This window comes from Oncorhynchus nerka, linkage group LG9b, assembly GCF_034236695.1.
Source record: "Oncorhynchus nerka isolate Pitt River linkage group LG9b, Oner_Uvic_2.0, whole genome shotgun sequence".
Taxonomy (NCBI): domain Eukaryota; kingdom Metazoa; phylum Chordata; class Actinopteri; order Salmoniformes; family Salmonidae; genus Oncorhynchus; species Oncorhynchus nerka.
In genome coordinates this window covers 14,939,249-14,964,195 of record NC_088424.1, presented here as the reverse complement: position 1 = coordinate 14,964,195, position 24,947 = coordinate 14,939,249, and the positions used below count along the sequence as shown (strand labels likewise).

The 24,947-nt window shown below is 45.2% G+C and overlaps 2 protein-coding genes across 2 annotated transcripts; both read left to right on the top strand.

Moving 5' to 3' along the window:
- The first annotated feature begins 5,828 nt into the window (after positions 1-5,828).
- Positions 5,829-8,615, top strand: LOC135565679 (general transcription factor II-I repeat domain-containing protein 2B-like). Its single transcript, XM_065013368.1, has 2 exons — positions 5,829-8,031; positions 8,212-8,615. Exon 1 carries the CDS (start codon positions 6,978-6,980, stop codon positions 8,016-8,018), a length of 1,041 nt encoding a protein of 346 aa, XP_064869440.1. The 5' UTR covers positions 5,829-6,977; the 3' UTR covers positions 8,019-8,031; positions 8,212-8,615.
- A 14,543-nt stretch (positions 8,616-23,158) lies between these two features.
- lpar5a (lysophosphatidic acid receptor 5a) lies at positions 23,159-24,636 on the top strand. Its single transcript, XM_029641864.1, has one exon. The coding sequence runs from the start codon at positions 23,205-23,207 to the stop codon at positions 24,108-24,110; it is 906 nt and encodes a 301-aa protein (XP_029497724.1). The 5' UTR covers positions 23,159-23,204; the 3' UTR covers positions 24,111-24,636.
- Positions 24,637-24,947: the final 311 nt, after the last annotated feature.

Genomic DNA, 24,947 nt, shown 5'->3' with positions numbered 1-24,947 from the left:
ATGCCGCTCGTTCCTCACCCAGTGTGATATTGTGTTCTCTCTCCAGCCCAACACGTACTCCAGGGGTACAGCTCGTATCGCCTACGTCATATCTCTCCTTACTGGACGGGCTCGTGAGTGGGGCACGGCAATCTGGGAGGCAAGGGCTGAGTGTACTAACCAGTATCAGAACTTTAAGGAGGAGATGATACGGGTTTTTGATCGTTCAGTTTTTGGGAAAGAAGCTTCCAGGGCCTTGTCTTCCCTATGTCAAGGGAATCGATCCATAACGGACTACTCTATAGAGTTTCGCACTCTTGCTGCCTCCAGTGACTGGAACGAGCCGGCGTTGCTTGCTCGTTTTCTGGAGGGTCTCCACGCAAAGATAAACGATGAGATTCTCTCCCGGGAGGTTCCTTCCAGCGTGGATTCTTTGATTGAACTCGCTATTCGTATAGAACGACGGGTAGATCTTCGTCACCGAGCTCGTGGAAGAGAGCTCGCGTTATCCGTTCCCCCTCTCCGCATCACTACCATCTTCCTCCACTGGCTCAGGTGCTGAGCCCATGCAGCTGGGGGTATTCGCATCTCGACTAAGGAGAGGGAACGGAGAATCACCAACCGCCTCTGTCTCTATTGCGGTTCCGCTGGTCATTTTGTCATTTCATGTCCAGTAAAGGCCAGAGCTCATCAGTAAGCGGAGGGCTACTGGTGAGCGCTACTACTCAGGTCTCTCCTTCAAGATCCTGTACTACCTTGTCGGTCCATCTACGCTGGACCGGTTCGGCAGCTTCCTGCAGTGCCTTGATAGACTCTGGGGCGGAGGGCTGTTTTATGGACGAAGCCTGGGCTCGGGAACATGACATTCCTCTCAGACAGTTAGGGAGCCCACGGCCATGTTCGCCTTGGATGGTAGTCCTCTCCCCAGGATTCAGCGTGAAACGCTACCTTTAACCCTCACTGTCTCTGGTAATCATAGCGAAACCATTTCTTTTTTGATTTTTCGTTCACCTTTTACTCCTGTTGTTTTGGGCCATCCCTGGCTAGTGTGTCATAATCCTTCTATTAATTGGTCTAGTAATTCTATCCTCTCCTGGAACGTCTCTTGTCATGTGAAGTGTTTAATGTCTGCTATCCCTCCTGTTTCTTCTGCCCCCTCTTCTCAGGAGGAGCCTGGTGATTTGACAGGGGTGCCGGAGGAATATCATGATCTGCGCATGGTCTTCAGTCGGTCCAGGGCCACCTCCCTTCCTCCTCACCGGTCGTATGATTGTAGTATTGATCTCCTCAAGAAGCGTTTTACATCCGCTCCTATCCTTGTTACACCTGACGTCTCTAGACAGTTCATTGTCGAGGTTGACGCGTCAGAGGTGGGCGTGGGAGCCATTCTGTCCCAGCGCTCCCATTCTGACGATAAGGTCCACCCTTGCGCGTATTTTCTCATCGCCTGTCGCCGTCGGAACGTAACTATGATGTGGTAAACCGCGAACTGCTCGCCATCCGCTTAGCCCTAGGCGAATGGCGACAGTGGTTGGAGGGGGCGACCGTTCCTTTGTCGTTTGGACTGACCATAAGAACCTTGAGTACATCCGTTCTGCCAAACGACTTAATGCGCGTCAGGCTCGTTGGGCGCTGTTTTTCGCTCGTTTCGAGTTCGTTATTTCTTATCGTCCGGGCTCTAAGAACACCAAGCCTGATGCTTTATCCCGTCTCTTCAGTTCTTCAGTAGCCTCCACCGACCCCGAGGGGATTCTCCCTGAGGGGCGTGTTGTCGGGTTGACTGTCTGGGGAATTGAGAGGCAGGTAAAGCAAGCACTCACTCACACTCCGTCTCCGCGCGCTTGTCCTAGGAACCTTCTTTTCGTTCCCGTTCCTACTCGTCTGGCCGTTCTTCAGTGGGCTCACTCTGCCAAGTTAGCCGGCCACCCCGGCGTTCGGGGTACGCTTGCTTCTATTCGCCAGCGTTTTTGGTGGCCCACTCAGGAGCGTGACACGCGTCGTTTCGTGGCTGCTTGTTCGGACTGCGCGCAGACTAAGTCTGGTAACTCTCCTCCTGCCCCTACCCCTGGCCTTGCTGTGTCTCAGTCTGTCCCCAGCCACCGCATCTCTCCTGGTCCTGCTCCTAGCCTTGCTGTGTCTCAGTCTGCCCCAAGTTGTCACTCTCCTGGCCTGTTTGGTCCTGATAGCTCTAACTCTTACAGTTCTCTACCCGTGTCTCATTTAAAAAATAATAATAGCACAATGATTCCCTCTTCATCGTTTTCCGGTACGGTCCTGAGGAAAGGAGTTGGGTTCCATCTCGGGACGTGCTGGACCGTTCGCTGATCGGTGATTTCCTCCGTTGCCGCCAGGTTTCCTCCTCGAGTGCGCCAGGAGGCGCTCGGTGAGTGGGGGGGGTACTGTCATGTTATGTCTTGTCCCTGTGCTTTCTCTTCTCTTCGTTTCCCCCTGCTGGTCGTATTAGGTTACTATCTTTCTCTCTCTCTTTCGTTCCGTTCCTGCTCCCAGCTGTTCCCCATTCTCCTAACGACCTCGTTTACTCTCTCACACCTGTCTCCTCTTTTGCCCTCTGATTAAGTCTCTATTTCTCTCTCTGTTTCTGCTTCTGTCCTTGTCGGATTCTTGTTTGCTTTGCCCTTGTCCCGTCCTGTGCATAACAATATCAATCTCACTAGAATAAAGACCTTCTCCATTCCTGCCGTTATTGAAAGAGATCGTGATACCTCACATCTCAAAATAGGGCTACTTAATGTTAGATCCCTCACTTCCAAGGCAGTTATAGTCAATGAACTAATCACTGATCATAATCTTGATGTGATTGGCCTGACTGAAACATGGCTTAAGCCCGATGAATTTACTGTGTTAATTGAGGCCTCACCTCCTGGTTACACTAGTGACCATATCCCCCACGCATCCCGCAAAGGCGGAGGTGTCGCTAACATTTACGACAGCAAATTTCAATTTACAATTTTAAAAAAAATGTTTTCGTCTTTTGAGCTTCTAGTTGTGAAATCTATGCAGCCTACTCAATCACTTTTTATAGCTACTGTTTACCGGCCTCCTGGGGCATATACAGCGTTCCTCACTGAGTTCCCTGAATTCCTATTGGACCTTGTAGTCATAGCAGATAATTTTCACATTTTTGGTGACTTTAATACTCACATGGAAACGTCCACAGACCCACTCCAAAATGCTTTCGGAGCCATCACCGACTAAGTGGGTTTTGTCCAACATGTCTCCGGACCTACTCACTGCCACAGTCATACTCTGGACCTAGTTTTGTCTAATGGAATAAATGTTGTCGATCTTAATATTTTTCCTCATAATCCTAGACTATTGGACCACCATTTTATTACATTTGCAATCGCAACAAATAATCTGCTCAGACCCCAACCAAGAGCATCAAAAGTCGTGCTATAAATTCTCAGACAACCCAAAGATTCATTGATGCCCTTCCAGACTCCCTCTGCCTACCCAAGGACGTCAGAGGACAAAAATCAGTTAACCACCTAACTGAGGAACTCAATTTATCCTTGCGCAATACCCTAGATGCAGTTGCACCCCTAAAAACTAAAAACATTTGTAATAAGGAACTAGCTCCCTGGTATACAGAAAATACCCGAGCTATGAAGCAAGCTTCCAGAAAATTGGAACGGAAATGGCGCCACACCAAACTGGAAGTTTTCCGACTAGCTTGGAAAGACCGTACCGTGCAGTATCGAAGAGCCCTCACTGCTACAAGATCAACCTATTTTTCCAAACTAATTGAGGAAAATCTGAAATGTCTTTTTGATATTGTCGCAAAGCTAACTAAAAAGCAGCATTCCCCAAGAGAGGATGGCTTTCCCTTCAACTGTAAAGAATTCATGAACTTCTTTGAGGAAAAGATCATGATCATTAGAAAGCAAATTATGGACTCCTCTTTAAATCAGCTTATTCCTCCAAAGCTCAGTTGTCCTGAGTCTGCACAGGACCTAGGATCAAGGGAGACACTCAAGTGTTTTAGAACTATATCTCTTGACACAATGGTGAAAAGAATCATGGCCTCTAAACCTTCAAGCTGCATACTGGACCCTATTCCAACTAAACTACTGAAAGAGCTGCTTCCTGTGCTTGGCCCTCCTATGTTGAACATAATAAACAGCTCTCTCTCCACCAGATGTGTACCAAACTCACTAAAAGTGGCAGTAAAAAAGCCTCTCTTGAAAAAGCCAAACCTTGACCCAGAAAAAATAAAAAACTATCGGCCTATATCGAATCTCCCATTCCTCTCAAAATGTTTAGAAAAAGCTGTTGCCAGCAACTAGCAACTAAATTACCTTTTAATGGCGTCAGACCGAGGTTTTGCATCTGTCCTCGTGCTCCTAGACCTTAGTGCTGCTTTTGATACCCTCGATCACCACATTCTTTTGGAGAGATTGGAAACCCAAATTGGTCTACACGGACAAGTTCTGGCCTGGTTTAGATCTTATCTGTCGGAAAGATATCAGTTTGTCTCTGTGAATGGTTTGTCTTTTGACAAATCAACTGTAAATTTCAGTGTTCCTCAAGGTTCCGTTTTAGGACCACTATTGTTTTCACTATATATTTTACCTCTTGGGGATGTCATTCGAAAACATTATGTTAACTTTCACTGCTATGAGGATTACACACAGCTGTACATTTCAATAAAACATGGTGAAGCCCCAAAATTGCCCTCGCTGGAATTGTGTGTTTCAGACAAAAGGAAGTGGATGGCTGCAAACTTTCTACTTTCACAAAGTAGAAAACAGAGATGCTTGTTCTAGGTCCTAAGAAACAAAGAGATCTTCTGTTGAATCTGACAATTAATCTTGATGGTTGTACAGTCGTCTCAAATAAAACTGTGAAGGACCTCGGCATTACTCTGGACCCTGATCTCTCTTTTGACGAACATATCAAGATTGTATCAAGGACAGCTTTTTCCATCTGCGTAACATTGCAAAGATCAGAAGTTTTCTGTCCAAAATTGATGAAGAAAAATGTATCCATTCTTTTGTTACTTCTAGGTTAGACTACTGCAATGCTCTACTTTCCAGCTACCCAGATAAAGTACTAAATACATTTAATTTAGTGCTAAATACGGCTGCTAGAATCCTGACTAGAACCCCAAAAATGTATCATATTACTCCAGTGCTAACCTCCCTACACTGGCTTCCTGTTAAGGCAAGGGCTGATTTCAAAGGTTTACTGCTAACCTACAAAGCATTACACGGGCTTGCTCCTACCTATCTTTCCGATTTGGTCCTGCCGTACATACCTACAGGTACGCTATGGTCACATGACGCAGGCCTCCTAATTGTCTCTAGAATTTCTAAGCAAACAGCTGGAGGCAGGGCTTTCTCCTATAGAGCTCCATTTTTATGGAATGGTCTGCCTACTCGTCTAAGAGACGCAGACTCAGTCTCAACCTGAGTTGACTCATCTCTTCAGTAGGTCCTATGATTGAGTGGAGTCTGGCCCAGGAGTGTGAAGGTGAATGGAAAGGCACTGGAGCAACGAACCACCCTTGCTGTCTCTGCCTAGCCGGTTCCCCTCTCTCCACTGGGATTCTCTGCCTCTAACCCTATTACAGAGGCAGAGTCACTGGCTTACTGGTGCTCTTCCATGCCGTCCCTGGGAGGGGTGCGTCACTTGAGTGGGTTGAGTCACTGATGTGACCTTCCTGTCTGGGTTTGCCGTGGCGGAGATCTTTGTGCGCTATACTCGGCCTTGTCTCAGGATGGTAAGTTGGTGGTTGAAGATATCCATCTAGTGGTGTGGGGGCTGTGCTTGGGCAAAGTGGGTGGGGTTATCTCCTGCCTGTTTGGCCCTGTCCGGGGGTATCATCGGATGGGGCCACAGTGTCTCCTGACCCCTCCTGTCTCAGCCTCCAGTATTTATGCTGCAGTAGTTTATGTGTCGGGGGGCCAGGGTCAGTCTGTTATATCTGGAGTATTTCTCCAGTGTCCTATGTGAATTTAAGTATGCACTCTTTCTTTCTTTCTTTCTTTCTTTCTTTCTTTCTTTCTTTCTTTCTCTCTCTCTCTCTCTCGGGGGACCTGAGCCCTAGGACCATGCCTCAGGACTACCTGGCATGATGACTCCTTGCTGTCCCCAGTTCACCTGGCCGTGATGCTGCTCCAGTTTCAACTGTTCTGCCTGCCGCTATGGAACCCTGACCTGTTCACCGAACGTGCTACCTGTCCCAGACCTGCTGTTTTCAACTCTCTAGAGCAGTGGTCACCAAACTACGGCCCGCGGGCCGGATACGGCCCGTCAGCACATTTGGCCCGGCCCTCTGAACAATACCAGAGACGCTATCGAATTTTTTTCCTATTTGGCCTCCAGAAAAAAAATCCTAGGCCCGGCCCTGTCAAAGAGAGAACGGAATAATGGCGAAAAGGTTAGGTAAGAGAAAAATTGATTCAGAATGCAGGGTATTTAACCTGCGAGCAGACAAACTCTCAAAGCTAAAAAGTGGACTACTATTCTCAGCAGAATACATTTGTACGCCAAGCTCAGCTGAACCAGGCATCCGTTCGGGCCAGCTTTCGGGTTGCTAAACTGATAGCAAGAAGCGGTAAGCCTTTCACTGACGGAGAGTTTGTTAAGAAATGTATGGATGCTGTCGCGGAGGAGGTGTGTCCCGAGAAGAAAGATGCATTTAATGCCGTAAGTCTGTCGGCGAGTACAATCACCAGACGCGTTGAAGAAATCGGGAGTAATGTATATGCCCAGCTGCAGCAGAAGACGAAAGAATTTGACTTTTTTTCATTAGCACTGGATGAGAGCACGGACTTGCAAGACACAGCGCAACTGCTCATTTTTATTCGTGGAGTTAGCGCAAACTTTGAGATATGCGAGGAGCTGGCAGCCCTCCAAAGTCTCAAAGGGACTACAACGGGAGAGGATATTTTTGACAAAGTGTGCCAAACCATGGAGAAGTTGACCTGGACTGGTCAAAGCTAGCTAGCATCACGACTGACGGGGCTCCTAGCATGGTGGGCGAAACTCGCGGTCTAATAGGACGCATGAACCGGGAGTTGGAAAAAAGGGGTCTCACCGCCCCGCTACGAGTCCACTGCCTAATTCACCAGCAAGCACTGTGCTGCAAAGTGTTGAAGTGGGATTCTGTAATGAAGGTTGTGGTGTCGTGCATAAACTTCATCAGAGCAAAGGGACTTAAACACAGGCAGTTCCAAGAATTCCTGTCTGAACTGGAGTCTACGCACGGAGATGTGCTGTACTACACAGAGGTCCGATGGCTGAGCCGGGGCAGAGTTTTGAGGCGTTTTTACGAGCTGCTACCTGAAATTAACGCATTTCTTCATTTAAAAGACAAAACGGTCCCAGAGCTGATCGACCCAGAATGGAAATGGCACCTCGCATTTTTAACAGACGTGACAGAAATACTTAACAGCCTTAACTTGCAGCTACAAGGCGAGGGGAAACTCATTTGCGACATGTATTCACACATAAAAGCATTTGAGGTGAAATTAGCGCTGCTTTTGGAACAAGTGAAAAAGCGCAACTTCGTCCATCTTCCTGCTACCCAAAAGCTGTCGACAGAGAACCCAGCGGTCCAGTTCCCAGCTGAAAAGTGCGTGGAAGCACTGGAAATGCTGAAGGCGGAGTTCGGTGTGCGATTCAGTGAACTACATGTTCATGCAAAAGAAATCCGTCTTTTTCAGAACCCCTTTGTTGCCGACATCGATGAAGCCCAGCCTTCATATCAGTTTGAGTTGGCTGAGTTACAGAACTGTGATGTTCTGAAAGACGCATTCAAGCCCAACAGTCTCATTGACTTCTATGCCGCCCTCCCAAACGACACATATCCAAACATCAAAAAACACGCAATGAAAATGTCCACAGTTTTTGGCAGCACGTATATCTGCGAGAAAACCTTTTCTCGCATGAAACTGCTGAAAACCCCGATGAGATCAAGAGTGACAGATGAACATTTGAGACTGGCTGTAACTAGAATGGAACCTGATATTCAACTTCTCACCAGCCAGATGCAGGCCCACAGTTCACACTGATGAACATACATAGGTAAGCTCACTTTTCTGACTTGAATGAGTCATTCTGAGCATAAACAAATATAATCATAATAAAATCTACTGGGATAAAATCCATCTTTACAACCATACTGGTAGTGAAATGTATTGTGCTGTGTAGGTGCTGTATCACTTAGTTCAGTTTCTCAACCTGCTTCTTTTGTGGTTTTCACAGGGAAGTTGATGAGAGAGAGCTGCAAACAGCGGTGTCTACAAGCCTACTGGAACCTACAAAAGGATTATAAGGAAGGAACACAAGAACTTTAAGAGACTGCTCATATGTGTCAGAGAGATTCTGCTCTGACAACTGAGCTGAACTTTTATCTGTTAAGATTGTGCATGGCACGACAGAAAGTTAATGTTCCATGGCTTTTTTTTCTATGAAGAACCCAGAGAGAGTTATTTAATTATTATTTATTTCCTGTTTTTTCTGTGAAGAACTCAGAGAGGGTTATTTAGTTATTATTTATTTCATTAATAGTGTTATTATTTGTTTCCTGACTTTTTTCTGTAAAGAACCTGGAAAGGGTTATTTGGTTATGTGTGGCTTTCTGGAAAACAATAAATTTTTTAAGCTCCCCTACGATCGTCACACTTTTTCTGTTACAAACTGACACCGGCCCCCCATCAGAGAAGGGAAAAGTTATGTGGCCCTCACAGGAAAAAGTTTGGGGACCCCTGCTCTAGAGACAGCAGGAGCAGTAGAGATACTCTCAATGATCAGCTATGAAAAGCCAACTGACATTTACTCCTGAGTTGCTGACCTGTTGCATCCTCGACAACTACTGTGATTATTATTATTTGACCATGCTGGTCATTTATGAACATTTGAACACCTTGGCTATGTTCTGTTATAATCTCCACTCAGCACAGCCAGAAGAGGACTGGCCACCCCTCATAGTCTGGTTCCTCTAGAGGTTTCATCCTAGGTTTTGGCCTTTCTATGGAGTTTTTCCTAGCCACCGTGCTTCTACACCTGCAGTGCTTGCTGTTTGGGGTTTTAGGCTGGGATTCTGTACAAAACTTTGAGATATCAGCTGATGTAAGAAGGGCTATATAAATACATTTAATTTGATTTAATACCGCTCTTCACCGAGCCCAGGAACGGGCGGTGCAGTGCCAAACAGGTGTTGTGCCATGTTTCCCTCCTTCAGGGAACAGTATTTACAGTCATAACGTTACGTTCCCTTTCAGTCAGTCAACTTTTGGTAGAACAAGTCGACCCCAACGGATACTAAATGAAACAGCACATGGCAGACCACCCTGAGCTGACCTGGGGCGAACTGAGTACAACAAGGGTGTACGGATAACACGTGGAGGTCCCCAACATGTTTAGCCGAGGCCAAAGCCATGAGCAGGGAGGTTTTGTAGGAGAAAATCTTCAGATCCACTGACTCCAGGGGCTCAAAGGGGGCCATATACAGTGCCTCCAAAACCACTGCGAAGTCCTATGTGGGCGCAATAGGTTTAGAGACCGATCTGAGATGATGTAGACCTTTCAGGAACTGCACCACCAGGGAGTGAGACCCCGTTGACGTTCCGTCGATTCCCTCATGACACGCTGAGAGAGCGGCCATGTACACTTTTAAAGTGGATAATGCTTGAAAAGCTCCTGTAGGAACATGAGGATGTCCCTCACAGAGCACTGAAAAAGAACACGTCCTTTAGCACCAGAGATCAAACGCTTGCTACTTATACACATACAACCCTCTCATGGAGGATGCCTTTGCAGACTGAATGGTAGCAATAACATTCGAAGTTAAACCTCTAGCCATCAGATTGGTCCTCTTAGTGGCCAGGCCATTAGGAACCAAATCTCCAGCCTCGCTAGTCAAACCTGTCCATGTGTCTGGGACAACCGGTCCCTGCGCAACGGGAGTTTCCATGGATCCCCACCTGAAAAGGAAATGATCTCTGCGAACCAAGGCTGCCTGGGCCAATGTGGAGCCACAAGAATCAATGGTAAGCCCTCCCGGCAAACCCACTCCAATGTGGGCTGAATCAGAACAACTGGCAGAAACATTTAAAGGAGGGTCCGAGCCCACTGGTGTACCAGAGAGTCCGTTCCCAACGGGACACTCGGATCTATGCGTAAGATCTACATCAGCCCTGACAGAAATGTCCCATACATGGGAGAGCCTCCACTCCTGAGAGATAGGGTCTCACCTGGATACAAGTTCTGCACCCAAGTTGAGGCAACCAGGGACATGCATTGCCCAAAGGGAAAGCATACGCACACTGCTCCCCAGCAATAGGGAGCGAGGTTAGGAGGGAGAGAGACAGAGCATCTCCCCATCTATTCATGCACGCCGGAACTGACATATTGTCGCCGGTCCGACAAAAACCACAAGCCGGTCCGACAAAAACAGTGGGAATCGCCTGAGTGCCAAACAACCCCGGCTAATTGACATGCAGTGCACACCGCACCAGTGTCCACATTCGAGTTGCCTTCGTACAGTGCACCCCACCCTCGGGGGGAATGCGCCTGTCATGATCATCTTGCGGGAAACAACACCTGAAACGACCAGCTTATTTTCCCTGAGGGGCCCCTATATTATTATGGGGTATTGTGTGTAGATTGATGAGGGCAAAAAATATATATTTGATCCATTTTAGAGTAAGGCTGTAACGTAACAAAATGTGGAAAAATTCAAGGGGTCTGAATACTTTCCGAAGGCACTGTAGATAGCTGAAGTATCGCCAAATTGGAGTAGGCCAGGACATTTGTGATTCTTATTTCCAAGAGCTTAGAAAGTCTGGGTAGCCTATAATTATGACATTCAATAGTGCCCATCCCTGCAATTTAAAAGTCTGTACAATTTAAATTCTGCATAATGGCACAGCATTTCATAAACTTTACTGTGGGAAAGTTTGACATGTTAATGTGCTTCAGTTTGCTGCCATATGACTGTTTTCACATTTGTCTCCAGCGGTTTTAAGGTAAATATATATTCCCATATCCAAATGGATTATTCATTAACCTAGCTCTTATTAATAGATCTTATAAAGTTGTAAATGATATGGAGAATGGTGTTATTTCTATCTAAAAAAATTAAGTAGATGCTTTTTCCACTTGGAACCGGCAAGTGGAAAAGACGTACCACTGCCACACCTTATTCAACCTCCACCGCAAACAAATAGTGGGTAATGCTTAAAAGGTGCTGAATGGTCAATCCATTGTTTGAATTTGCCATGCAGCGTTTATTGTGATACAGCCTCTGCAGAAGTCAGGGCATTCATACCTATTGCGATTTGCGGAGCAACGGAGAGCTGTTGAGCAAATCAGTTGTGAAGAAAGTTGTCAAGGAAGTGACTTTGTGTTTATATGGGACCTCCCGCCCCTACCTAACGTCAACCAATCATGTCAGTGTGGAGCTACACGGAGACCTCTGCATTTTTACCAAATTTGAGAGGCGGACAGTGAATCGGTATGGAGCTCAATTTGGCCTCTTCGTGCCTCCGGAGGCTCAGGCTCTGCAATTGCATCAGACCCTACATACGGAGTCTCCGACCACATTTTTGTATGAAGCATAAATTGGCTTTAAGTTCAAGGTCAGAATAAGCATAGAGAGTAAAGTGACAAAAAAGGGAATTACGTTCCATTTACGGCACACTTAAGTTTGGTCGGAATTGGGCCCAATGTCTACAGGGAATACGTCTGGATATAAACTACTGAGAAGTGCATAGGAAAGGCGTGCATAGGAAAGGTGTACATTTCCTAAGTCGGAATCAGACCCTAAGAAAATACTGTCTGTACCTACAAATAACATAAAAACATAGAAGACAATAAAGCAGTAAGCCCCCTTTGAGACTTGCCCAATAAAAAAATTGACATCGATGATATGGTAATGAAATAAGCAGCATTAACTCCAGCTATTCGTAGGCGAGAAAAATAACGTCACCAGGTCATAATGATCATATGCTTAACAAAATGATGATTATAATTATTCTTTTAGAATGAGAGGATTGTGGGTTGCTGCTGCTAGGGTACACATGAGATAGCAGCTCTGGCACAATCTTCCACATTCATATTGAATGCTCAAACCAAGGTCTACGACTTCCTCTTAGAAGCTGCTGGTTTGTCACGCGCACAGGTTCCCCATAGGCTTTACTCACTAGCTTTGGTAAGAGACATGTCAACAGAAGAGAGAAGCCCTCTCTCCATCCTCCTGTTTGCACTGGCAATTGAACTGCTTGCAGAAAGATTTAGACAGGACCCAAATATAACAGGTATCAATATTGGTAAACATGAATATAAACTAAAATTATTTGCAGATGATCTCCTGATATACCCGACCAAAATGGAAAATTCAATGCTCCCTTTGCTAAGAACATTTTCAGAATTCTCAAAGATCTCAGGTTGGGAAAACACAAAATAATGGCAATAGGTTAATGGGGAATTTCACGCTGGGGGAATCTCTGCTTGTTTTCATCATATAAAATGTACAGTGCCAGTCAAAAGTTTGGACACACCTACTCATTCAAGGGCTTTATTTATTTTGACTATTTTCTGCATTGTAAAAATGAGTTTGAAAACAATGTAAAAATAAATCAAAAATCATTGAGTTAATAAAACTGTCTCTTTTTTTGCTTTCTTGAGTAAAGCACCTCCAAAATGCAGGTGTTTCAGCCTAGTTCAGTGCTTTCTATGGTGGTGGGGCAGCCATTAGAAAATACGGAGCGTATGGGTTGGTAATGTTCTCTCGTTGCTCCGTGATTGGCTCAGTATTCTGTCACTTATGGTGTCACGCCTGCTCCCGCCCCCCATCTCTGGTGCTCCAGGGCGCCAGGCTGTCCTTCATTACACACACCTGTCACCATCATTACGCTCATCTGCACTCATTGGACTCACCTGGACTCCTTCAGGTTTGTTGATTGCCCCTCTACATATATCTGTCTGGATCTTGTTGGCTCCCCGTGTCAGTATTATTGTCATGATGTAATTTTGTTCCCCCTGTCCAGATGCTGTCTGTGTTTTGTTTGATGTGTGTTTTCCATTAAATGTTTACTCCCTGTACTTGCTTCTCGTTTCCAATGTCGGCCCTTAGACATGGGGACACTACGTCACCGCATACTCTATGGGTAGAGCTCAAAAATTCAATCCCCTAGGGTGCTGCCATAGAGTTACATTAGAAGTGTCAATCCAAGAAGGCTCAAGGTAATTGGCCACGATAAAATAACATCAAATCATGTTATACAGTGGGGAGAACAAGTATTTGATACACTTCTGTTTTGCAGGTTTTCCCACTTACAAAGCATGTAGAGGTCTGTAATTTTTATCATAGGTACACTTCAACTGTGAGAGATGAAATCTAAAACAAAAATCCAGAAAATCAAAAGTAATCATAAGTAATTAATTTGCATTTTATTGCCTGACATAAGTATTTGATCACCTACAAACCAGTAAGAATTCCAGCTCTCACAGACCTGTTAGTTTTTCTTTAAAAAGCCCTCCTGTTCTCCACTCATTACTTGTATTAACTGCACCTGTTTGAACTCGTTACCTGTATAAAAGACACCTGTCCACACACTCAATCAAACAGACTCCAACCTCACCACAATGGCCAAGACCAGAGAGCTGTGTAAGGACATCAGGGGTAAAATTGTAGACCTGCACAAGGCTGGGATGGGCTACAGGACAATAGGCAAGCAGCTTGGTGAGAAGGCAACAACTGTTGGTGCAAATATTAGAAAAGGGAAGAAGTTCAAGATGACGGTCAATCACCCTCGGTCTGGGGCTCCATGCAAGATCTCACCTCGTGGGGCATCAATGATCATGAGGAAGGTGAGGGATCAGCCCAGAACTACACGGCAGGACCTGGTCAATGACCTGAAGAGAGCTGGGACCACAGTCTCAAAGAAAACCATTAGTAAAACACTATGCCGTCATGGATTAAAATCCTGCAGCGCACGCAAGGTCCCCCTGCTCAAGCCAGCGCATGACCAGGCCCGTCTGAAGTTTGCCAATGACCATCTGAATGATCCAGAGGAGGAATGGGAGAAGGTCATGTGGTCTGATGAGACAAAAATAGAGCTTTTTGGTCTAAACTCCACTCGCTGTGTTTTGAGGAAGAAGGATGAGTACAACCCCAAGAACACAATCCCAACCGTGAAGCATGGAGGTGGAAACATCATTCTTTGGGGATTCTTTTCTGCAAAGGGGACAGGACGACTGCACCGTATTGAGGGGAGGATGGGTGGGACCAAGTATCGAGAGATCTTGTGCCAACAACCTCCTTCCCTCAGTAAGAGCATTGAAGATGGGTTGTGGCTGGGTCTTCCAGCATGACAACAACCTGAAACACACAGCCAGGGCAACTAAGGAGTGGCTCCGTAAGAAGCACCTCAAGGTCCTGGAGTGGCCTAGCCAGTCTCCAGACCTGAACCCAATAGAACATCTTTGGAGGGAGCTGAAAGTCCGTATTGCCCAGCGACAGCCCCAAAGCCTGAAAGATCTGGAGAAGGTCTGTAAGGCGGACTGGGCCAACATACCTGCTGCAGTGTGTGCAAACCTGGTCAATAATATTAAGTTCTGCTTTTCTGATGTATCAAAAACTTATGTCATGCAATAAAATGCAAACTAATTACTTAAAAATCATAGTGTGATTTTCTGGATTTTTGTTTTAGATTCCGTCTCTCACAGTTGAAGTGTACCTATGATTAAAAAATGACAGACCTCTACATGCTTTGTAAGAAACACTGCAGATTTTGCAGGTTATCACATACTTGTTCTCCCCACTGTATCTACAGTAGCTTTGATTGGACTGATCATGTCAACATCATACTTTCAAAATCTTAGCTAGCAAGTGTTGGTTCAACTTTTCTGAGCTGCGTTATTTTCTTAACAATTAAGGAATACTCAAAGTGCATATATAAAATTAAGATATTTTCATTAGAATACAGCTGTACACAGAAGTCAGACATACAACTGATGTCTCTCCTGAGTTCTGCCCCGAACAAAAGAAAGACAGGATCTTATATACCCACCTTACGGTGTCAAACCCTGCATGTGCAGCTCAAAGACAAAGTTATTCTTAACACAAGGTTTCTGAGAACCTGTCTCAGTGGCATGCAAATCTGCCCTTGTTTCAGAGAAAAACCGACGCTGTCTCTCTCTCTCGCTATCACCCTCAGTCCCTTTTCTCAACTTCTCTCACAGACGAGAGGCTGCGGGTTTTGGCAGAGAGCTAAATACAGACCGAGGCCTCAATAGTCAGCTATACAGTGAGCATAAGTACAATGGCACGTAAGCAAATGAATAACAACACAATCAATGGTGGGGGTCTTTAGAGACTCCCCCATTCCCCCCTTTGAGACTCCCCCATTCCCCCCTTTAGAGACTCCCCCATTCCCCCTTTAGAGACTCCCCCATTCCCCCTTTGAGACTCCCCCATTCCCCCTTTGAGACTCCCCCATTCCCCCTTTAGAGACTCCCCATTCCCCCTTTAGAGACTCCCCCATTCCCCCTTTGAGACTCCCCATTCCCCCTTTGAGACTCCCCCATTCCCCCTTTAGAGACTCCCCATTCCCCCTTTAGAGACCCCCATTCCCCCTTTGAGACTCCCCCATTCCCCCTTTGAGACTCCCCATTCCCCCTTTGAGACTCCCCCATTCCCCCTTTAGAGACTCCCCCATTCCCCTTTAGAGACTCCCCCATTCCCCCTTTGAGACTCCCCCATTCCCCCTTTAGAGACTCCCCCATTCCCCCTTTGAGACTCCCCATTCCCCCTTTGAGACTCCCCCATTCCCCCTTTAGAGACTCCCCCATTCCCCCTTTAGAGACTCCCCATTCCCCCTTTAGAGACTCCCCATTCCTTTAGAGACTCCCCCATTCCCCCTTTAGAGACTCCCCCATTCCCCCTTTGAGACTCCCCCATTCCCACCTTTGAGACTCCCCCATTCCCCCTTTAGAGACTCCCCCATTCCCCCTTTAGAGACTCCCCCATTCCCCCTTTAGAGACTCCCCATTCCCCCTCTAGAGACCCCCCATTCCCCTCTTTGAGACTCACCCAGAGTCTCAGACAAAAGTATATCCCTCACCCTCAGAGTCATCTTCCAGATAGGGTCATTCCAATTATTTACAACAGAGACTCAAATCAACATTCTGAGTTTGCAGTACCATGATCCGCAAATGTTCAACAGTCTTTTTAGTCGAGCACTTTATTCTACAGAAAGCGACAGCAAAACACAATAATCCCACCAGGAGCGGAACAATCATGGCAGACAGGAACATCATTACCTTACCCATCACGTTTCCAAATGCACCATTCAACCAGTTTCCAATTTGGTTAAAGATGGTGTTGTCAGCTCTACCCAGAGTCCCTCCTAATTTAGCCAGGTTACTAATGATGTTGGTCATATTATCAGAGGAGTCAGGGAGCAGCATGACACAGTAATCATCATTGTCTATTCCAAGGGCCCTGCAGGCACCACCCTCTTCTGCCAATATGTAATCAAGAGCCATTTCATGTCTGGTAACTACTGCCTTCAAATTCTGCACATCTAGTGACAACTGAGTAAAACCCTGTACGGTCATATTAGTGAGGGCCTGCATGGAGTATGTCAAATTGTTAATCCACTTATTCCATTACAACAACTCCTGCACCTGGAAAGATTACTATGGCTGCCATCTCTACCTGAGACAGCACATGTCCATAAGCCTCATTATTTTGAGCCACAGCTCTTTTAGCTCTATTATTCGATCTGATACTAATTTGCAGTGAACTGTTCAGCAGCTCAGAGGCAGGTAATGTTGCTGCTGTCAGTTCAGTTTCCCCAGATAACAACATCCTTTCCATCCCAAGGGAAATGTAGCCTTTACCCCCACAGATCCAGAGATGATCTGGAGTTGTCCCCATGCCCTTGCCAATGTTTGAAATATTTACCCTAGTTATCAATTGTTGCCCATCCAGTACATCAGAACTACTGATTTCCATTTTTAGGCCTGGTAAGGGCTACACAGGCAATTAGTGATGTTTCCTACATCCATATTCTCTGAGTTGCAGATACAAGCAGGGGGAGTTATTGTGGGTTTTAATCCTGCCAACACAACATCTACTACCCGTCAGATACTCCTTAGCTGTATCTGCACTATTACCTATTGTCTTATCGGAGAATCCACCTTCCCATGCTGCTTCCTTCCCCCTAGTGACCAACATCACAATAGTATCATTGCTGTTTCTTTGTCAAACCCTTGTATTGTTCCTTTGCATAAAAGGAAGTAATCCACATCCAAAATCATTCCTACCAATTGGTGCTGCTTCGGTTCCCCACAGAGAGGCTGTGGAGGTGGGTTTCTGGAAAATCATTACCCGTGTGCCAGATGTGTTCCTCTTCTCCTGTAATCCTATGCATGTCACTGTTTTCACCCATTTATTATTCTCCACATCCCCGTCCACAAAAGGAACGAGTAGGATTTGGAGAGCAATAAATACCCTGCATGTGTGTTTCCATGGTTGCGATTTTCTTGTTTCACAACCATAGAGTGTGTGTATGATGGAGTCCTCGACATCTGATGACTCTTCAGGTTCTGTGGCTGAACCCTCTGTTGGTTCTTCTGGCCTTTGGTCTCGGCCCTCTGGCTGTGGTCTTCCCAGTTTCTCCTCTGGTCACTCTCATCGGTGGATCTCCGCCTCTTTTGTTGCCATGGTCACCTGAAAGGGTCCCATCCATCTAGGCTGGTTACATTTTCTCTTATGGTCTCGTAGTTTCACCCAGTCTCCTACGCAGATGATCAGAGCATCTGGATCCTCACCTGGTGATTGGTTCTGCTGCTTTCCTAGTGTTAGAGTGGAGAAAACTTACAACAGAAGTTAGTTCCTTCATCTACTCAAGATGGTCACACTGTCTGTTATGTCTATCTGTCGGTCAGTCATAGGTCTCACCCCTGGGTTGTTCATTGGTCGTGTTGTTATTACCTCTCATAAGGTGTACACCCAATATCTTTGTTAAGGCTGCTGAGCATTTTCATGAGGACAAGGGGCAAGCATTCCACCCAACTAATGTTTGTGGAATGGCAGGCTTTTGCAAGCCCCCCCCCCCCCCCCCCCCTTTGATAATTTAATTAACCCTCTCTGTAATCCCGTTACTCCACGGGTGATAGATGGACACAAACTTCTGGTCAACACCCATCATTTTGGCCACTTGGGAAACCACATCTTCTATGAGATGGGTCCCATTGTCTGCAGACAAAACCTCAGGCACTCCGAACCGGAGTATAATTTCCCTGACTAGCAATTTTGCAACTGTTTGCGCATCGCAGTTGGTGGTGGGAAGTGCTTCCACCCACCTGGTGAACCTGTCAATTATCACCAGGCAGTATCTCTTTCTTTCTTTTCGCTCTACCATGTTTATGAAATCCATAGCAAAGTGGACAAGGTCCTTTTGGAGTGGGGAACTTCCCTGGTTGGAGTAGAGTTCCCTTGTCTGTGTTATATAACAAACATGTCGCGCAACAATAAAGTTCTCATTTGCTGATTCAAATTTTGGCAAAACCATTGGGCCGAAATCTTCTCCTCCTAAATCTTCTGGTCCTCCTAAATCTTCTCCTAAATTCCCCCTTTGACGAATGGCTCACTCCATGAGCCAATCGGCACATATTAAAGATCATGGTTGATGGTAAAAAGGGCATGCCAGACAAAAGATGTAGCCATAAGCCAGACCTATTAGTAAACCCTCTTGCTCTCCAAACCCCAATAGCATATGCTGAGTCTGAGTAGACAGTAAGTGCTTTTCTTGCCGCTAATTCACAATCTGTTTTCAGAACTAAGAATTCTGCCTGCTGCGCTGATAAATGTTCTGGTAGGGGCTGTATAACCTCAGCAAATCCTACACGTTTCTTCCCTGTGCTTTGATCTATATAAGCAGAACCGTCAACGAACAGCACCATGTCAGAGTCAAGCAGAGGTTCATCAAACAAGTCTTCGTCCAGTACACATTCCTGGGCTGTTCCCGATGTCCCTGTTATTGTTCCTTCATTGTTGATTCTGGGGGAAATGAGAACTGTTGGTTTTCTGATTTCCCATTGGCCATGGCTGTCCTCTGTCATTAACTTGTCCTCCTTGTCCATAGGGCATAGGTGGCCCCGGGTGAGTATTTCCAGCTCTGTGGCTGAGTTTCAGTGTCACGCGGGACTAGGTGTGTGTGCAGGAATCAGACGCAGAGAGAGAGGAACGGAGTAAAGTGCTTTACTATTGCACACCAAACTGATAAGCCCAATAAAATACAGGGCGCAGGACACTATACCAGACAACCCAAAACCACAGGGTGTCCAGTATAGAAAACAAAATACACCTCGACCTAATATGTACACACGTAACAAAAGACAATCCCGCACAAAACAAGGGCGGGTCAAACTACTACATATAGGGAAGCTAATTAAACCAAAATACACACAGGTGAAACTAATAAGACAAAACCAACAGACAAACGAAAAAGGGATCGGTAGCGGCTAGTAGGACGGTGACGACGACCGCCGAGCACCGCTTGAACAGGCAGGGGAGCCAACTTCGGCGGAAGTCGTGACAGCCAGACCCAAAGTTTCCTCTGCCGCTCTTTCACACTGCGAACTCGCATGCCCCAACTGCCCACAGGTCCAGCATTAAGTGTTGTTCCAGTCATGCAGGTCTCTGGCTGGGCCCACTTCTTCCTCCAGTCCATGTTTGTGGATTCCCATAAGGTTGAGTGGTGAAAATCACATACCCTGCAAGCACCAGGTTCATGGGTGTGACTGATGTAGCTGTGGGGAAGCTGCAGGCCTTGGTTGTGGTGAGCCTGTAGAAACAACTTTGAGGAGCCATCATATTGTGAGTAAAACCACCACTTCCTTTCTCGAGCTGTGCAAGCTGGGCCTTCTTCAGTGCAGTGTCTAGCCCTCCCTTTCTTTCTCTCTGAATAGGTCACTCTTGGATGGTGGCACATTGTACTTTTCTTTTGCTTCTTTAGTCGTTTGTGGGTTTTTTCTTCTTCTTTTCTTCAGGCGGCCATATGTCTAGGGTCTTTCAGTCTGTTCCTTTCTTGTGGAGTGAGTTTGGGTGGACCATACTTGGAATATTCCTCCCTCTTGGAACTGTGCTTCCTTTTCCCATCCAATTCTATTGTTCTCTCACGTGGCTTGTTGCTGCTGTTGTGTCGTCCACCTCCTTCATCAGAGTCCCCTTGAGGATAATCGTGGTTGCTTCTCCATTTTCTTCTGTCAGTGGTATGAGAGGGTAGACCTGCATATAGTCGCCCGGGGGTCCTCTGGGTTGATTTTCATACAGCCGTAGGGCAGTGGGGAGTACTCCTGTTCTGCCTCTGTCCTGACTAATTCCTTTCCTCCCGCATTATATTGCTCTCTCCAGCTTTAGTTTGGTCACGGTAGCCTTGTTCATGAAGATTTGCCCTTCCAGCATCATCATTCCTATCACAGTTTCTGATACAAGGAGATTCTTCTTTATGCCCTTCTTTTTGTCCATTTTTCTTGTCTGAATGATCTCCTTGACTATATCCAACATAGTCTTGTACAGGCTACATTGCTCCTATCTCCTCATTCTGGTTTGACTGCGCCACGATGTTCTGGCTTTTTATTTAGATAGTCTGCATGTAATGTGTTTTCCCATTTCGTTAGGGTTATCCTAAAGTGGGTGTAATATGTATGAATATGTGCAAATAAATTCTTCTCTATCCCCTTTCAGCGTGTGTTAAACAACAGTAGGTGATACTGTAATCCTAATTCTACTCTCACTTATTCCAGGCTATAGAAAATGGTTATACTAAATTCAAATATATTTCACATACGGGCCTCACAGAGACAACCCCATGATAGACTTCAATTCCTAATATTATATCTTAAGGGTGAAGAGTAACAGTAAAATGTTATTCACTAGTGTCCCCTGGTGATTAGCATCACAAAGTCATTTTCTATGAAAATCTCTACAGAACACAACTTCCTTGTAATAATTTTACTGGTATATTAAAGGTTGTACATCTCCTATACTGTTCTATGGTAGGAAAGTGTCACGAACAAATATGTTCAACCAAATAACTTCTGTCCTACTCCTAACTTTTTATTCCACCATTGGGCCATTACCTAATAAAAAAAAACTTGAATCCACAAACAAAACAAACAAATAAAACGTACAACACACTATTCATAAACAACTCAACACTGGGTAATTCTCACAGAATTTCCTCTAGAAAAAGTAAAAATATACCAGTTTTCAGGTCATTTTCGTTGAATTACCTCAACAAAATAAAAAATAAACTAATATTTGGGTATTGTATGTTTTATAGGTATTATCTTTATCAAACCCGCCTTTTCTGATACAATGACAGAACTCCATCCTGCCGTCTTCACTTCCAAAAATCCATTTCTTATACTATTCCAATCATTCCAATAATGCCTTTATCTATATACTGTTCCTCATCCTCCTCTTTATCAAAAATCCACTTATAACGGCTCTCAGTCCTCAGACCAAATAACCAATTCTCGATTCCTTTATCTCCCCACCCACTGCGCATTTCACTCACACCAAACACATAAGGACAGACAACATATTATTTCTATCTTCCAGGTGTCATTCTGTTATCACCTGTTCCAGAACTGTTCACGCTGGATACAGCTTCTGCTCCCTAACTAAACAATCTATCTTCCAGGTGTCATTCTGTTATCGCCTGTTCTTAATACATATAACAGATAACACACATTGACATACAGCAATTACCACACATTCATTGACTTATACATGCACAGTTTAGGTTCCTTTGTTTTTATAATTACAAAGAGGGAGGTGGTGCTTTTACATACCAGCGAAACACTCAACACCCACTTCTTCTAAATTACAGACTTCGATATAACAGGTGTCTGCTTACCTTGTATTTTGGTGATCAGAGAAGGGGGTTCAGGTTGTCGTCTTCCTCTTCTGAGGAGGAGTGGGAAATATTGGACCAATATGCAGCGTGGTAAGTGTTCGTCATATTTATTACACTGAACACAGGAAACAAACGAACAAGCGAATAAAGAAAAACCGAAACAGTCCCGAAAAACACTGAAACGGAAAATAACCACCCACAAATAAGAGTGGGAAACCAGGCTGCCTAAGTATGGTTCTCAATCAGAGACAACGATTGATAGCTGCCTCTGATTGGGAACCATACCAGGCCAAACACATAGAAATACAAACATAGAACAAAACATAGAATGCCCACCTCAGCTCACGCCCTAACCAACCTAAAATAGAGACATAAGAAAGGAACTAAGGTCAGGATGTGAGAGTAGTATAACACTTACACTTACGCCCTTCTGGCAAGCTTGTTTCATAGAAAAACAGACACTGTATCTCTGTGTCTTGCTATAACCATTCAAAATTTGGCCATGTTGTCAATCCAGCATGACTTCTGCCACACACTGGCCCCTTTTCCCCTCGTAATTTAGCCTACTGTTCTAATTTGATGGTGCTCATGTAGCCTATAACTTGTTTTAGAGAAATGTAATAATGTAATATTGTAAGAGCTTTCATTGTCTACTTATATGCCCCCTTTATTTATCCTCCGGTTCTGACTTAGTGTGCAGGGAGAATACTATCAGAACGACCCATGTTCTGAATCCTGTCGCTGTATATTTCAAAAGTGCTGAACAAATAGTTATATTGACTACGTCCATCCTAGCTCGCTCATTAATGTCTTAATCGAAATTACGGATTGCCTCTTATCCGCTCGTCGTCCCCTATACTTTGTACATCTCAATTGTCAATAGAAACCACATTTGTTTAAGCAAGTCAGCCATATCCACTATATCATCTAAAAATGGAAAGAGTATTGACGACGGGGAGAAAAAAATCCTGCAGTTTGAGGTCATGTGGCAGAAAGTGATAAGTACAATGGAGATATGGGTTGAGGCTCGTGGGCCTGGGCAAGTGTGATGTAGTGATGCTTGTATAATGTCGTTGTTTGTATGTGTATGTTTTGTATTTTCTCTAAAATATCAAACCCAATCTTTTAAAAAAGTAGAGAGAAACCTCAGGCTGAAAATCTAGCGTGGGTGGATTTCCCAGAGTTTCCTGTTCAGCAACTTGCATCTGAAGAAACCACAGACATAAACTGCAACAAAAAAAGAACCGCCTTTATCTTTCAACATCCAGCTCTGACAGCAGTAGCAGTTTAGTGTCAGTTCATGCTAGTCCTCCAGAGATGACTAACGCCACCTGCAACATCACCCACTACAGGTACCCTCTCTTCACGGCCACCTACAGTGTCGTGTTGGCCCTGGGTCTTCCCCTCAACACCCTCTCTCTCTGGCTCCTGTTATGCCGCTTGAGGGTCCGCTCGGTGCCCTTGATCTACATGGCCAACCTGGCCATCTCAGACCTCCTCTTCACCCTCTCCATGCCCTTCCGGATCCTGTACTATGCCAGGCGCCACTGGCCCTATGGACACCTGGCCTGCATGGTCTCTGGGACTCTGTTTAACGTCAACCTCTACTCCAGCTCGTTCTTCATCATGTTTATTAGCGTGGACCGGTTCCTGGCTGTGGTCTATCCTCTGCGCTCACGCCCGCTGAGGAGGATCGGTGTGGCTTGCAAGGCATGTGCGGCCGTATGGGTGTTGATTGGTGCCATGGCGGTGCCAGTGGCACTGACTCACCATGCCAGACAGAACCAGTGCGTAGGGTGGAGTTGCTTCGAGGGCTACACTCAGGACGAGTGGCACTTTGGGTTCAATATCATCTGCGTGGCTGCTATCGTGGGAAATGTCATTCCGTTCGCTGTCATCGTGGGCTGTACGGTGGTCGTGGTGCTTAAGCTGAGAGTGCAGAAGGCCTCCTCTTCTTCATCCTCTTCCTCTATGGATAAGAGCCAGATGGTGTGGCTGTTTGTGATCAACCTTTTGATCTACACAGTGTGTTTCATCCCCTTTCATGTTGCAGTAGTCCTATATGGGCTCCATAAGCTACGATTCCTTCAATCCCAGTTCCCCTTCTTTGACTTCCTTATTGGAACTATCTGCTTGGCTTGTGCTAACAGCTTCCTGGATCCTCTCATCTACTACTTCAGCTCCAATATTCTGAAGATAGGGAGAGGGAATACAGAAACCTGAGTTTAATTCCATGGTTCTGCCTAGTTCTGCCTCGTAGTGGAGGACTGGCATTAGTAGTGGTGAGAATGCTAGAGATGGTCTTGAACAAGTTAATGGTGGACTTTGTTGTTCTTACACCTTCTATACTGTATTTATGTGTGCGTGTGAGAAGTCAAATGGCAAATGGAAGGCAATTAGATTGGTTAGGGTGTTGACTTAAGAAGCACCCTCATTTGTCCGGTATCGCTTAAAGTCTCATTTTTGTGAAAACTTCTTTCTTCTGTCTATTATGAGTGTGATGGGGAACGAAATGTCAGTTGTGGTGTGTGCTTGTGTGTGTGTGTTCGTGTGGCAGGAAAGAGAGATGTCACTAATAGCCCCTGAAGTATCGTAGATACATAATTAATGTACCAAATGTTGTATATGACTGTTAAATTGTAGCTTCGTCCTTTATTGTTATATTTTATAAAGCCGTTTTATAAACCTGTTGATTGTCTTCCTCTGAAGGGAGGATGTAGTTGAAACATAGCAATGTTATTTTCTCTGATTATTAGTCATTGGTCTGACTTCTGTGCTTGGATTTGCCGCAATTGAATGATGGATTGTGGGAATGTTTCTTTTTATATAAGAAATATATTCAATGTTTATTTAGCCTTTGTATTCTTATCTGTCATTCTGTTTCTCTAAAACAGGACAATGACAATTAAAAAGATAAAAGCAGTGTAGTTCTAGATATAATGTAGATATATGTAGATATAAGCAGTGTAGTTCTAGATATAATGTAGATATATGTAGATATAAGCAGTGTAGTTATAGATATAATGTAGATATAAGCAGTGTAGTTCTAGATATAATGTA

Bases quoted from the DNA above. Each gene is read 5' to 3' on its own strand.
- LOC135565679 (XM_065013368.1), top strand. From the start codon at position 6,978: ATGGTGGGCGAAACTCGCGGTCTAATAGGACGCATGAACCGGGAGTTG.
- lpar5a (XM_029641864.1), top strand. From the start codon at position 23,205: ATGACTAACGCCACCTGCAACATCACCCACTACAGGTACCCTCTCTTC.